This window comes from Molothrus aeneus, chromosome 6, assembly GCF_037042795.1.
Source record: "Molothrus aeneus isolate 106 chromosome 6, BPBGC_Maene_1.0, whole genome shotgun sequence".
Lineage (NCBI taxonomy): Eukaryota > Metazoa > Chordata > Aves > Passeriformes > Icteridae > Molothrus > Molothrus aeneus.
In genome coordinates this window covers 25,882,164-25,898,257 of record NC_089651.1, presented here as the reverse complement: position 1 = coordinate 25,898,257, position 16,094 = coordinate 25,882,164, and the positions used below count along the sequence as shown (strand labels likewise).

The 16,094-nt window shown below is 47.4% G+C and overlaps 1 protein-coding gene across 1 annotated transcript in view; it reads right to left on the bottom strand.

Annotated features, from left to right (window-relative positions):
• The window catches only part of MAPKBP1 (mitogen-activated protein kinase binding protein 1), a 101,002-nt gene extending 88,160 nt beyond the window's left edge, over positions 1 to 12,842 (bottom strand). The window contains exons 1-2 of the mRNA XM_066551281.1: positions 12,809 to 12,842; positions 11,666 to 12,009 (exon numbers count right to left, since the gene is read on the bottom strand). Coding sequence (XP_066407378.1) covers positions 11,666 to 11,782 — 117 coding nt within the window. The 5' untranslated portion in view covers positions 11,783 to 12,009; positions 12,809 to 12,842. The remainder of the gene's footprint in view (positions 1 to 11,665; positions 12,010 to 12,808) is intronic.
• Between the last annotated feature and the right edge of the window lie 3,252 nt (positions 12,843 to 16,094).

Here is a 16,094-nt window from a genome sequence, read left to right as displayed (position 1 = left end):
AAGCAACACATTCAGGAAATATGGATTATTGGACAAAGTGCAGCTGAGCTGGTCAAAACATGATGAAGACAACTGCATGATATACATATAAGGCATGCACACAGATACAGTTACGTGCATTAAATGAATCATCCCACAGAGACTCTGATCTTGCAATCAGCCACAGAGACACTTAACTTTACATCCATTGGGTAAAACGAACCACTCACACTCATACTACCTCACCACACAAAGTTAAGCACATGCTGAAGCACCCACAGGAATGGTGCCAGAGTTTGCATTCAGTTTTCTTTTAAACCTTTCAAGGTCATCAGAACTCTAGAAACACTACAAAGAGTTGTGTAAGACTGTGTACATTACAGCTGCAACATAATACCACTGTCACTTTATAAGCAGGGGAAAAGATCAGGCTGTAAGTTACAGTACTAACAGGCACACTAAGAAAAGTAACGTACACTGAACCAGAACAGAGTATGGTCTTCGTATTAAACACACACACACAGAAAAATAGAAACACAATCATACCATCATCCAACCAGGCCTCAGCATTTCAGTACACTCTACAAGGCAAAACCCTGCTTGGCAGCTCTTTACAGTACTTTCCTTTCTGGGGATCTGAGAAAAGCATCCAAATGAAATTGCAGTAGAGAGTGGGAGAGCAGGACATGGGACAAAACACAGGCAGCAGACCTGGAAGTAAATTCTTCTACCAGAGAGATGGCTGCAATGCATAGGCAGCATTCCCTTTGCTGTCCAGAGACAAGACCCTCTCCCCAGCAAGGGAAACCACCCACTTTGACATTCTATGATGGATTTTGTTTCCAAGCCCTTCTTTCTGTCCTAACTGCTTCTGCAGCTACAGAGATCACTGATGATTTATAGTTCTGCCATCTCTTCTGTATGAGAGCTCCTCAACTCAACTAATCCCAAATGCTACACAAGTATGTTTCAGGCCCCCAACTCCCCTCCCCACAATCCAGGGCAGGAATACCAACCCATCTCTGTCTGGACAGTTATAGTACTCTGCACAGCCTCCTCCTCTCCTCAGCCAGGGCTGCCGGCTAAGGAGGGCTGGGTTGCTCTTCCCAGTACAACAGGCCCTAAGTGCCAGAAAAAACTAGGAGCAGAAAGAAAGAGATTATTTTGCTTGCCAACAAACCTTTAGGCAGTAGGTGATGAGTGTTCCCAATTGTTTTAAACCTCTGGAAAATACTGACAGCAAAACTAAATGCCTTATTGCAACAAGCACTCTTCTTTTCCCAGGGAAACATCACATGAATGTCCACAGCAAGCAGTATTTCTCAACCCCTGGTAACCTCAGAGGTCCCCAGGTGCCCTGTAAAACACTTCTCTTTCACTAAAGAGGCAGATTTTTCCAAACGAATGAGACAATTCAGTTTCCCTGGCAGAAATGCAAAGCCAGAAGCTGCCCAGTGCACCATATCCCCTACCATGGAGGGCAATGTTACTACACACAGCAACCTGGTGGCCTTTCCCAGCCTTGATGGTCAGCCTAGAACTTTGGTCACCAGAGTTACACCATGAAGGTTCAGGCACTGTCTGAAACAACACAGACTCTGAGCATATTATAGAGGGTTATTATATTATAGACTGAGAGCTTGGCTGTCTCCTTTTCCCAAACATATGTTTAAACTAAGCTTTGTAGGCTTACCAAGGGCCACAGGCCCCAGGCAGTGCAGGGCCCTCCCCAGGCACCAGATACCCACAGAGCCATAGGCAGGGTCAGAGTGCCCCTTCCCAAGCACACCACAGCATGTCCACAGCCACAGGAGGCTGCAGCACCTGGAAGAAGCCAGGGCAGAAGCCATGAAACTGCTAGCCAGCAGGCAGACCAGGCCATGCAATTGTGGCCTGGGTGCTGCATGGCCCACTGGCTCTCACCCCAGCTCCAGCAGGCCATGTAGAAATTCATTAATCAGCCCCCTGGCCATTTTATGAACAGCTGTGTTTACACACTGACTCTCCTGGGCAGAGATGTTCATTCCAAGGGCCTGGAGCAGCTTCGACGCACAGCAGAGATAGTCCAGGCACTGCACCTTCTCCCCCAGCACCACACTCATTTTTCCATTGATGGCTCCATCAGAAAAGTATTTTTTTCAGGTCTCAGACATAAAAAAGCTTATTTGCAGCTTGCTACACAAAATGGGCTGAGAACTTCACAAAGCAAGTGTCCATAACCCACTCACCACAACAGTGATGCAGGAGACCTGTTCTCTCAGAAGTTACAGCCAAAGCAGGCAGTGGCAAGGAAGCTGAAGGAAGCTGCCTCTCACCCAGAGCACCTCACCCTCATCCTCCCCCAGCACCAGTTATTCACGCTGCTGATTGCGTGTTAATACATCTCAACAGCTTAGCTCGGCAAGCCTGCAGAGACAGGCAGCACAAACCACAGATTATCAGGGAGGAAGATTATCTTCCTGGTGCAGAGGACAGTAGAATCCCAATTCCAGCCTCAAAAGCTGCTCAGGCTTCTAGAAACAGCTACGTTCATTGAGGCCTACCACAGACTCAGAAATATTTTTTCATGCATTTCATTAAGAGCACTTTCTGTCATCTTGTATCCATTGCACTCAACCACCACTCCCATAGCAGAGTTTGGGGCACACACTGGGCAAACACTCTCCAGCCAGCCCTCATAGTTTGGAAAGGTACACAGAACCATATCTAAAGCCTATCTGGCCATGATTCAGTCCAAGAAAACTAGATGAGTTGGGACAAGATGGGCTTAAGCAAAAAAAGCAGATCCCAAATTTGTCAGTTCCAGTTTACAGTCAGCAATGCTTTTGGACCCAGCTGCTCAAGAAGGATGACACCCCCAAAGCAGGTTTGAAACAACTGTGCTCAGAACCATTATATCTAGTTCAACACTGGGAGAAAGCCAAACACAAGGAGTTATGCAGCTGTTTTAAAGCCCTGGACGCTGGGACACTTTGCACAAAGTGGAAAAGTATCCCTGTCTGTTTTACACTGAGGGAAAGAAGAGGCTCAAAGACAGTCTGAAGAGCAGAACACAGAACCCAAAAACTTTAACTTCATTTTAAAAGAAAATTACAGAGCTCTATTTCAAGGTTCACTCTACCTTTATATAATTCAGCAGCAAAGAAACACTGGTTAAGAGCATGAAAAACATCAGTCTTAGCCCACACGAAACTCTTGAAGAAAAGACTAGTATTGATGAAACATAACAGACTCTTTTGATACTGTGTTACCATAAAGACAGCTTGGTTTTGGATCTCAGCTTGCTAATTCTTTCTAGCACAGGCAAGTGCTTAACCAAGTACACCCTGACACTCATGCCCCCTCAAGATACCTCTGAATCCATCCCGATCCCTTCATGGTTCCAGTCACACCATGGCTGTGGCCAAAGCACAGAGCACAGCGAGTTCTGAACACCAAGACCTGCCACCAAATAAGTAGGCAGGTCTTGCAGACACTTCTTTCACCCTCAGTCTTATTCTATGTTTCAGCAGCATCTCCAGCATCTAGATTGCATTAGGGACTGTGCAACAAGCTCAGGCTCCTTTGGTACAAAGACTGGCCTGAGCAATGGTGCTTTTTTTTTTTGTAAATGAAAGCATCCCTAGTACAAACAAGACTTCAAAGGCAAGCAGCCCCTTATGTGCTACTCAAAGGTGAGCAGCCAGTTCCAAAGCCCTTGGGAGACCTCAAAGGCTACCACTCTGAGCACAGGAGAGGTAGCTAACATTTCAATACTGGCACTTCAAACAGCTGCCCCGTGCTGGGCCTGTCTGTCAATAGGGAAGGGTTTCTGCAGAGGCAGCACTGCTTTTCACAGTGCCTACTTGGGAGAAAAAACAGGAGCAGAAAGCTTTACAACTCTATATCCTTGAATCCATGGGCACTGCCTTTTAGTTGTTTTCTCCTTTCAGAAACTCCTTGATCTACCTGCTCTCAAGACATTTGTTTAATGTTATGACTCTCTACTATGACACAACCTCAGATAATCTACCTTTTTCCTGAGAAAAGTGTCTCTCAAGTCCACGATGGGGGAAATTTCAGACTAATTGTGCAAAGTGTCAGGAAGATAAAGAAATTAAAAAAGCATCACTGTAAGGAAGCAATGGCATTGTTAAAATTTCATTGGGTAAGAAATCTCATATTAGATGTTATATCACATTAGCTATCTTGACCAACTGTGAATTTTAATACTGTATTTGGGAGAACAAGCAGGTCTGACTTTTATTGCTATTGACTTGGAAACTCTGAATACACCAGTAGTTCATAGTCCTCTACAGTACTATTTTCAATCAGTTTCCTCACAGTAACTAACAACAGTACTGGTCTCCTGGGACACTAGCAAATTTACAAGGCTTACTGGGGTTTCCACAGCTCTAATTCTTATGGTGTTTAATCTGCTTGAGCTTGTTGGAAAGTCATCATCACCAGAGCTACTAAAATTGTTAGTGACAATAGGACCAAGTCAGCATCTACAACAGCACAGTTTGTGGACTTTTAAGCAAATAATCTTAAATGCACACAAGTCCCCCTCACATGGGAGAGATGAGAAACATCCCTGGTAATCTCCAAGAGGTTGGGCTTTGTCACTAAGGCTAGGACTTGGCCTTAGAGGATCAAGACTCAGTTTCTAGGTCTGCCTCAGACTTCCTGTGGGAGTTCGGAACCACATCTGTATAGAAAAAGCATGTTCCATTCCTTCCATCCCTTTAGTTTTTTAAACCTGAAGCTCCTCTGGTCTGGGTTTACTTTATCCCATCTGTCCAGTGCTCATCAAAGCAAGGTTGAGAGATGGGATGCTCCTGCAGTCTATGGTCATACAAATACTAGCAACGAGTCACATTTGCATTGATAATTTTGAATACAGATCACACAGCAGAGCTGATTACAACAGCTGCAGGCCTCAGTTGCATTTTCCTTGCACAACACACAAACATGCTCAGGGCAAGGATAAGCAGCCCTGTGGTGAAGGGAAATAGTAGGAGGGTTTTCCAAATTGCAGTAGCCACCCTTTGGTGGGTACAACCTCAGCAAGAGCCTGCAGGGTTTTGGGCACAGGGACCAGCCCACATCTGGAGCTGGGAACCAGAGCAGCAAGCATGCTGCAACCCTGCTGTGCACATACCAGAGCCCTCAGAAACTTCCAGCTATGCAGAGGCAGGTCTGTGAGGCACAAACACAAGCCTGAAGTAACTGAAACTGGGCTTGGTGATAGTTAATTATTCAGTCCTTAGCTGGGATCACTCAGCACTAATGTCAGGGCTAAGCACTGTTTGAGTGCCATGTAAGCACCATTCCTGGCACCGAACATCAAAACCTTTGAAAAAAGCCAAAGAGTAGCTAGTATATGTTGTTTGCTTTCACTTACAAAGAAAATTGTACCAAGGCTTATCAAGCAGCTTCTCCCCAGGACCTGATCAACAGGAAACAAAATATCTACTTCAATTTTCCAGGCCATCAAAATGCTGACCACCACTTTCTCAGCCAAAAATGGAGGTGGTGCACTGTAGTTACTTTCCACTAGACACAGAGGACAGTAAAATAATATACAAGTCATTTCACAGGTGCTTACAGATCACTGATGATGGAAAATCAAATATTGGCCCAGCCTGGTCTGACTCCCAATCAACTTTAATTGCTCTGCCCTTCTGAAACACATGAGGTGATACACCACAGGGAGAGCTAAGCATGCAGCTAGTGGAACAGATGGTACACTCTGAAGGAGGTCTCTTTCCACTGTGTCTGAGGATGCCTTTCTCCACCAGCCCCCTCAGCACCACAGTGAACAACAGCTCTGACTAGCAAGCAGCAAATGTACCACCTGCAACATCTCTGAACAGCCCTGATCTCTGCCATCTTACTATCCCAGCCAGGTCTTTGGCAAACACTACACTACACGCTTCACAGCCCATGGACAAAAGGGGGGATTCTGTGCACAGCTCACCCAGCACAGCAGGGACAGCAGTGTGAAACCTGCCTATGAGCCTCCCCAGTCAGGTTAGCCAAGTCCCGTGTGCCCTCTCAGAGGGCCCAGCTCATCTGAAGGAGGTGAAGAACAACATTCAAGGCAGGACCACAGCAGCTCTGAAAGGTTATACAGGTAAGCAGTCTATGACCATCCACAGGAAGCAAGAACTATTAAAACCTCTGAGGCAGATGACCTGGTTTGTGTTATTCATGCTGACTTCACCCCAGCACCTCATCATGCTCCTCCTGCCATGGAGACGTTTTCCTGCTGTCTTTCACAGTCAAGACAGCATGTGACTTAGGGGTGGCTAGAAGAATGGATCTTGCCAGCAATCTTGCTTCAAGACTGGCAAAAAGTATCACAGTGTTTTATGCATACAACTGCAGGCTACAAGACCAAATATGTTGAATTCTTTTTTATCCATTATACTTCAAGACCCAAAGTCAACTGGCACTGTAGTTCACCAGCAGAAAAACTCTGGCTTTGATATGCTCTGTAAGTCACATTTAACACTCATGTTTATACCATGGGAGCTAGCCAGATCACCCTGTAGTTTCAGGACAAGGCATCTCATTCACAGATTGAAGACTGGAACAAGAAAATGCTGTGTGTTAAACTATTCACAAACAAAGAGGCACCCTGAGCACCACATATCCAAGGGTAGAATAGGGAGGACCAGAGCAGGGAACCAAGCAGGGAAGCATTCAACCCCTGAGCTATGACACTCTCACCTGTTCCACAGACTCTATCTACAGATACATAAACATGCAACTGAAATGCAGGTCTGGCTATGGAGAACCCAACCAGCCTTTGTCCTGTGCTTTAAGCCTGACCAGAGACAGACATGAAACCCCTTCTATGTCTGAACAGCAGGCCCTAAACTGTTGAAGCAATTGGCTGCATTTAGACTGAGCAGTGCAGAGCTATGAGAGAGATCCCCAGCTACACCTGGGGTCAAGCAATATTCATGGATGCTGAAGCAGAACAGGCACAGTAGCAGACATCCAGATCAAGGTTACAGGCACTCCCTCAGCTGTGCCCCTGGCTGCACTGGTCCCAGAGATGGGCTGAGCACTGCTCAGACTGCAGTGGAATGAAAAGCATGAATGGGGCAATACTGCACTGACTAGCTCCTCAAAAGCGCCATCATTTTGTAAAAGACCCTTCCAAATCCTGCCAAAAGAAAAGCAGACAGGCTGCTCCCTGCCTCACCCTCACAGTCAGGCTTCTCAGCCCTGCATCCAGCTCCCTGGGAACCCAGCAGGTTCTGCTGCTGCAGGACCAAGTTCCCAAAGACTTAAAAGAATCCCACTCTGCAGCAAGCCTTAGCTGCACCTGAAGTGATTTAATAAGAGGTGATGATTTTTGGTGCATTTATATCAGTGAACTAAACTTGTCTGGTTTCTGGTTCTGTTACAGTTCAGGTTCAGCAATTCTCAGCTGATCCAGACCACCAGCAGTGGTCTGACACAATTCATGCTGGAAGCCACAATATTTTCAAACAAAAAGGACTGTGTGCTGAAGGCAGGAAGCTACAGTCAAGCCAGAAACATGACTCCAATCTCCTGTGTCCAGGACAGCCTGTGGTCCCTGCTGAGATGTCAGGGGATTAAGAAGCTGGAGAACTCTGTTGGGAATGATAAGACATGAGGGATCTGAAGCTTCCATGGATTTGCTTTCCTCTTAAATCCGTGCAAGCTCACTGGCAGGACACAGAAGTACATAGAAGTACTTGTTTCTACTAGCTGGCAGTAAGAACAGACCATGCCTCACCAAAGGAGGACAGGAAACCCTGTCCCACTAGGAGCAACTTAGTCAGGGCTCATTTTCAGAACTAAAGCTCTCAATAAGTTTTTGCAGAGCCACCCAGTCCAACTCAGCATCATGGGGCAGGAACAGGCACTCCAGTTGCACATGTTTGCATGCCACTTGGAGAGGGGAGAGACCACAACACAACAGCTCTCTGCTGGATGACTTCCTGCTGAGGAATTCAGGTTTTAGTCAAAGCACTCTTTTAAACAGACAACTTGAAATATTTCTGGCTTAGAAAAAACAGCAGAGATCAAAGAAAACAGCAGCAAATTCCAAATGTGTTTCTTTGATTCACTGGCTTCCTGTTTCAGGGAAAGCCTGTAGTAGGTTTTGTAGCAATTTGTTTCTACATTGACATTCACAGTCTGATTTGACTAAGGATACCTGCACACACCATCCCCCCTGAAACAGGCACTGCTACATGGCACTGCTACATCAGTTAAAAAGAGGTTCATATTTACGAGTGTAGAGCTCAACAATACAAACAACCCCTGCAGGAACTGTACTTGCTTAGGTACATTACTTCTGTGAACAGGGTACTACAGCAACTAGGACATTTTAACAACGGGAGATGGGTCAGGCCTGAGCTTTCCCTCTGTCCTGATGGTGCTGCTCTGCAGGCTGATTCAAAGGCACTTAGCGCCCAGCTTTTAACCCCCTGTCTCTACTGGAATCACAAGCACGGTGACCAGATGCACGGCTGAATTTCTGGCAGGGCTAGTAATCCTCTAGAAATTGAATGCAGGCCAATCAACTTATCTGAGGAAATTTTAGCTTCCAACCGCCACACCAATACATTACAAATCCCAACAGTCAACAAGACTTAGATTTAAGTCACAGTACTCTAGGTCTATATCGGTTCAACACGAAAATTTGAGATCTGGAGAGCACAGCAAAAGTGGATTCAAGCCATGAACATGAAAAGAAGACACACACAAAAAAGGAGAAGTCTAACCACAAAACTAGTCAGGCAGCAACAAAAATCAGGTCTCCCACTAAACAAAAGCTGTTTTCAAAAAGCAGTGACAAAACCAAACACTATATCCCATTTGTCAACAAGCTTTACTTAGAGCTCCCATTCATCCCTCCCTTTTCCTTTTTTTAAAAGTCCATGATCATCTATTGGCTCCCTAGTTTTACTTCTGTAGAGATCTCCTGGAGCTCTACAGTAAAACCATGCATTAATTACAGCAAGAAATTAGTCCTAGTCAAAGTCACAAAACAAGTTCTCTCTTGTACAGATCCCAAGTAACACACTGCATATCCTGCACAGCCATCATGCAAAATATCTCTCCTTACCCACACTCCCCCTTCCACAGCAATGCACAAACAGGTCTCTGCAGAGCCAGCCTCCCACAGACTGCCCACGGCCAGCCCAGCAGTACACGGCTGCTTCACGGAAAGGAGGCAATTTCACAGGCCTTCTCTTCAGCATGACAAACTGCCCGAGGGGTCTGGCCCTAACCACTGAGACAGCCTGGCAAGCCTCCCACACCCAAAGGGTTCTTTAGGAAAGAGCTGGGACACTTCCCACTGGAGGGGAAAAAACTCAAACCACCACAGTTCATGGAAGTTTAAGTAGCGCCACCGAGGGTGCTTGTCCACCTTAAATCGAGCACGTGGTTGCAATAAAACGTTGAGGCACTCAAAGGGCTGTTGAGGGCTGGGTCTTCACCTACATCTGCATATGCAAAGCACAATATCATCTTCCAGGCTTTAATTTAGGGCAACAGTCCATCCAGCTCCATCCTATGTAACCAAGCAGCGTCCAGCTGTGATTACCAACTTCACTGGCCCTTCCATGCTTCCACCTGACCAGTTTCATACAGCTCTTGGAGCAGTTATTTCTCATAAAGTCCAAGAGACAAAGATGCCTCAAAGACTCCTTCCTGCAGGTCAGAAAAGATCCTTCAGGAATGATGTGTATGATGGTCACCGTTAGTCCCAGGGGTTTTTACACACACCAAATAGCAGACTGAAAGCTGTTTCTGTTATTTTAGAAAAACAGAACTGCTTCTCACCTTGGAAAGCAGAGGAGCACACATGTAGCAGAGGGAGTGTCTCCACAGATACCCAACACCTGTAAGATCTTTGATAAAGGGCGCACTCCCTTTCACCTTGGCTCCTCCAGCTGGCCCACCGATGGCAGACCCTAACTCATCTGAGCTAATTCAGAGCAGATCACTTCAGGAAACCAACACCTGCACCTAACTCCTCATAATGCCAAACTGATTCTGCCAGCCAAACCCATTCTACCAGCAAACTCCCCATCAGTTCCTTTGCACCTCACTGATTAACGGCTCTCACTAATAAGATTGACAAAATCCAACCCTGAAACCCAAATTTGATCATGCAGAATGAATCCATGATATCCCTCCCCAGGGGTTCAGACAGCCCTGGCTGCACAGTGGGAGAGAGCATGAAGGATAAAATGGAGCTCTCCCAAAAGGCACATGTAAGGAAAGCAAAATGAAACATGTACCACAGAATACCCAGGGTATATAGCAGCAGGTCCCAGCCCTGAAAAGAAGTGTGCAGACCACAGAGCCAAAATCAAATGCCCACCATATGTGAGAGCACAAGTGGCTTTTGTCTCTTCCAGGAGAAGTCACTGCAGAATACAGACCAACAAACACTAACAAAGCACATTTCACCAGCAGTCCACAGGCTGCATGAAATGTACATACATGCACATGCACACACTGAGGTCAAGCACAAGCACCAAGGACTTTCCCCTAGACAACTTTGAGGAAGCCAGGCAGGTTTTTCTCTTGCTTGGCAAGAGAAGAATACTGTGTTCTTGATATTAAAGAGCCATCTAAGGGAAACTCTGACCTGAACCAGAGTTCTGAGAACAGGATGTCATGCTGAGGAAAGACCATTTTTAGGTACAGTGTCATTTATTTCCCCTGAAATTTTAGGTACGCTCTTCACTTCAAGAGAGAAATTTTGAAACATTACTGTTTTGAGACCAATGAATACACTTTTCAGACATATATTACAAGCATTTCTTATTTATTAGCAAGTCTTCACAAAAGGGGAGGGATTAAGTTTTCTATTTATGGAGACAGAGAGCTACACAAAGGCTGAGTGATTTGCCCAGGGTTACAGGTGAATCAGTGGTAGGGACAGAACAAGGTGCCCTGACTCAGAGGTGCCTGCTGTCAGCACAAGGCAATGCCACCCAGCTCTTGCACTCCCTGAAACCAGGCTTAAGTCATCCTCTCCTCTTGACACCAGTCAATTCCCAGTCAGTGAGTGCCTGTCAGGAATTCTCCAAAACACCAAGAAGAATGATGGATTTTAAGAACCAATTATACCCAACAGAAGATAACCCCAAGGAAAGGAGGTCTGAGGCACACAGAGGAAAGCAAATCCCAATCTGTAGAACACAGATGCTATCTGAACAGATACCTCCAAGACATGTTTCACATCTTTCATATCATCCTTCCCTTCCCCACATGCTCACAGAACTCTCCTTAGCAGGGTGAGAGCAATTGCTACACACAAGAGGTGTTTCTGTATCCTCAGCTCCCAGTAATGCAGATTAGCAGCTGGTAACATGGAGGAAGAGGCAGCACTGCATTCCTCCTGTCAGTCATCTGTAATAACTCCACACACCACCGTGTGGGAAATCCCAAAAGCTTTCTGATACAGACTGGGTTTATATCACACAAGCAAAAAGAATACTTCAAAAGAGGGGCACAAGCTTCAGGAAGGATCTGCAGCAGAGCAAGGATCCCAACTAAAAGACAGACCAGTCACAGATCAGTTAGTTCCTCTGCATCACTCTACAGCTATACCAAGTCTCCCAAAGCAGCATCACCAGTACAGATGGAAAGTCATACAACAAAGTTAAAGCACGCTGCTGCACCACACAGCACTCACCTTGCTGCCTATATCTTCTCGCTTGTTCCCAGGCTTGCTTCTCCTCAGCTTAATGGAAGGGGAGCGAAGGAGATTTTTGATCCGACTCGTTATCGTAGACCCTTCGACTGACATCATCTCCAGGTGCCACGGAGGTGTTCACCCCACACACAGGCTGTGCCTGGGGAATGAGCCCAGGTTTGAGGCAGAAACACCGATGTGCTCAGCTTGGTTCCCACGCATTCACATATCTCTCGGCAATTCTGCTCGGGAACTCCACTCCTGTTACACTGCAAAGCTATTCACAGAGGCTGGCAGACTTTCCTTTTGCAGATTCCAGAGGACCAAATCAACAGCAATCTAAACTGAAAGATGCACCGTGAGGCAATATGATATTCACAGTAAATTGAATTCTAGCCTCATTCTTTGCAAGAAATACGAATGCAAGCGCTTACAGGGATGGAGGCAGCATTACTATTTTCAGAGGTTTCCACACAAATTATCATCCATTTAGTATCAATTAACACACCTACACCAATTCCCAAATCCAAAATTTAGATTTTGCACTTCAATATCATCTTATGACAAAGACAAATATTCCCCCCCCTTGCTTTAGCTCCTTACATGTCCATTCCACCTTATGCTTCACAGCCTGGAAAGCACAATGCTGTACTTGACTATTAAACAGCGATTCGCAGAAAAACCTCGAGAATACACACGGGGGAGTTTTTAACTCTCACAAATCTATCTCTGCTTTAAGTCCACACAATTACATAGTGTGTGATATCAGATAATAAAGGCATTCGATGTTTCCACGTCCCCCCACCCCTATTTATAAAGTGAACCAAGGAGGCACTATAGCTGCTGCCAAGGATTACAGACCCCCGGCCAACACCTTCACCTTTCCCGAAGTAGCCGGTGGTGGCCGGAGGAAAGAGGGATGCAGTCAGAGCCTGCAGTGAATTATCCTCCCGGCTTCTGTGCAAAATGGGGGCGGGGGGAAGAAAAAGAGAGACAGAGAGAAGGGGAGACAGAAGCGCGAAGAGAGAAACGTCCAAGCCAGCACAGCCGGCAGCCTCCTCCCTGCGGCGGCAGCACTGCGGGTGAGGGGCCGCGCCTCCTCCCGCCGCCCCAGCGCGCCCCGCCGCGTAGAACGTCTCCTACCTGGCGCCCAGGAACGGCGATCCCGGCGCCCGCGGTGCCCCGCAGCGCCTGCCCATGCAGCCGGCCTGCCCCGAGGAGGGGCCGCGGCGCGGGCCGCCCCCGCGGGCGGGGCGGGGGCCGTCCCCTGGGCGGTGGCGGCAGGGAGGGGGCGGCAGCGAGGGGGCGCCTCCGCAGTGCCAGGTGCGGGCCAGGCGCCGGGGCCAGGCCGGGACTCGCCCGCCGAGCCCGCCAGCGCAGGGGCGCGCCGCCCGTTCGCCCGCCCCGGCCCCGGCCCCGGCCCCGGCCCCGGCCGCGGTACGGCGGCCCGCGCGGGCCAAACCGCGTCCCCGGGGCGGCGGAGGAAGACGGGCGGCGCTGGCGGAGGGATCGCGGCTCTGTGGACGTGCCCGGGCTCTGTCGGGGGAGCCTGTGTTGGGCCGTGCCCAGAGAGGCCGCCGGCGCTGGTCGAGCTCAGTCGCGTTCTAATGGGGATCCGAGGGCGCGTCTCCCACGCAAGGGCCAAGCGAGACCCGGGGTCAAAGGCACGTTCGAGGCCCGTCCTACCGTGCCCGCCGCCCCTCAGGACCCATGGCTGCGCCCCTTCGCCTCCACCGTGCCCTGTCACCTTGTCACCCTGTCCATCTTTTCCTGGTTGAACCTGTTACTGTAGTGTCTCCGGCAGAAATGGAACACGGGTTAGCTTAACATCCAAACTTAATATGGTAGTTCCCAAAAATAACCAAACTACGCTTGCCAACAACAGCTAAACAAATACGGAACATCCCTTGAACAACGACACCAGAAATCTGGAAAATTGGCCCATACATAATACAAGAGGTAGGACAACAGCAGATGTCATGTAACCCATCTTGGTCTCTCAAACGGGTTGAATTGTTGGTGTGAGTTAGTGTGTCTGCAATTCAACTGCACTGTCTGCCAACCCTCTGACTGTAGTTATTCCTTTCGAACAAAATCATTTACAAATTTTGTGTGCTTCCTTCCCCTTCAGAGTGGGTCGGCACACCATGCCTGGGGTGTTGCTGTCACAGGGGGTGTCACAGTGACCTGACTGCCCCACACATCTGCCTGGCCATTCCTGGCTGGTCACCACATCCTGCCTGTGCCACAACAGGAGCCTCCTGGGAAAGGGTTCCGTGGGACCCTGTCACACTGCTGCCCTGGGGTGGGAGAAGGGACAGAGAATCTCACCTTGTGCCCCCATAGTGTGGGACAGCTGACACTTCACATCTGGTGTGTGGATCTTTTACCAGGGCTACGATGTTCACAGAGGTGGTGTGGAGGCTGCTGGCAAAGGCACACCCATAAGCAGCTGAGTTGGGTATTCCTGGATGACCACGGGAGCCCACAACTACACAATGGCATGGCAGGGCCCCACTGCATACGTTCCCAACTATGAGGAAGTCCTGGAATTTCTTCTCCCCTCAGCTCTTCAAAGTTTTTGTCAGGAGTCTGGCAGCCCATTGGCACATCAAGACACCCCATGGAGTCTAAAATTTGGACACTTGTGTGCTGGGTCCTATTAGGTGAGGGCCTAGAAGCAAATACACAATACAGGTCAGGCCAGCAAGAGGGTTTTGCCCTGGAGCTGTCTAATACCCGTTCCCCAAGGAAGAGTTCAGGAGCCACTATGCTAATTCCTTTGCTTCCCAAGTGGCAAGGGAGATAGCTGCCCTACTATACCATGGCAGCTACTAACCACATGAGAGGAGGTGAGGAGGCAGATCTCAGAAGCCAACAAGCCTGAATTGCTGTCAGAGGGCATACATTTAGGATGCAGCTCTCTGTCTTTCAGCCCAAAGACATTGCATATATCAGCACTGATCACACCACAGCCCTAAAGGGGGGAAGGAAACCAGCCTTTCATAGCATGGGGAAGTCCTGCTAGGTCCCTCTTCTTTAACATGCCCTGCCATTTACTGCATTTGTCCCACATCCTTGGAGTATCTTTCTGGCTCCCTGTTGCCTACTGTGGGTGACCTGCTCCCTTTCTTTGGTGACTGTCCCGTCTTCAGTGACTAACTCAAACCCAGACTATTCATAGCAATTGGAGATGATCTTTCCAAAAATACAGGCCATGAAAATTTGCTGAAGTTCAGGCAGAGATTTACAATGACAAATGATCCACACGGGCTATGGTCTTCCCCATGATGGCCAGCACACTGCCAGCATCACAGCTTGTGACTCTGTGAACCTGCACCACCGGAATTTCAGGAAAAGTTTGTTTGCATTCCAGGTGGGATTCTGAGCAGGCACAAGGGCTTGCAGGGCTAGGATCTTAAGGTTTATCTGGTCAGGAACAGGCATAAATTGATGAAAACACCCATAGGGCATACTTTTAATCTCTATCAGTAACTTGCAGGAAGTGAATTTAAAATGTCAGTGTCTAACCTCTGATAGCTTTTGTTTTGATACATGTGCCAGAGAGAAATCCATGCTTGTTGCTGTGTCAAAATGTCATAAGGTTCTGGGAGCTATGGCTTTTCGAAAGATATCAAATTTTGTGGGATTTACAACAAAATTGCAAGAGTTGGTAACATTGCAATTGTTTTTAAAATGAAAGTAATTGATGTCCATGGAGCTGAGTGTATATATAGAATCATGAAATCATATGGGTGTCTTAGCTTTCAGCCCCAGACATAGTCCGCAACTGAAAGGTGGAACATAAGAAAGGATTCTTTTAGAAAACATGAATGTTGTCCATTCCTACCAAACTTCTTGTCCTATTGCTCAATAACAGTGTCTTTATGCTAAGGGTGAGGAGAAACTCATGAAGGAAACCAGGCCTGCTGTTGCAGCAAAAATAAAATCCCTCTTCTAGGAAGATTTACACATATGGTTAGCTTAATCCAGGCTATCAGTTCTAGTGAGTGGAACTACTCACAGTGGATATGGAGTTCAAAAAGGGCACCAGCCTGTACAGGACTGGGACCTGGCACTGCACAGGAAAAAAAAATATAGTCAATAGTTCTTAAATTTCTGCTGTTCAACACTAAAACATCAGAGTCATCACATTTGGGAGAAGTGAGTACATTTGAGAAAGAGCTGAGGGATGGCTTTGAAAACAAGGGACAGCTGAGATGTATGCTTGGGAGACACTGTTTAAATGCAAGTAGAATTGTTCCTCTTTTGTTGGAAGCTGAGCACAGCATAATGTGATTTGTGATTACAATTCTTTGTGTCTGTGAAGCGACTGAAGAGACAGGCTAACTCTGAAACATTACTGGACTTCTAAATTCACTGAAAAGGAGCTGGGACAGGGAACGGATGTTTCAGATTTTCAGACTAA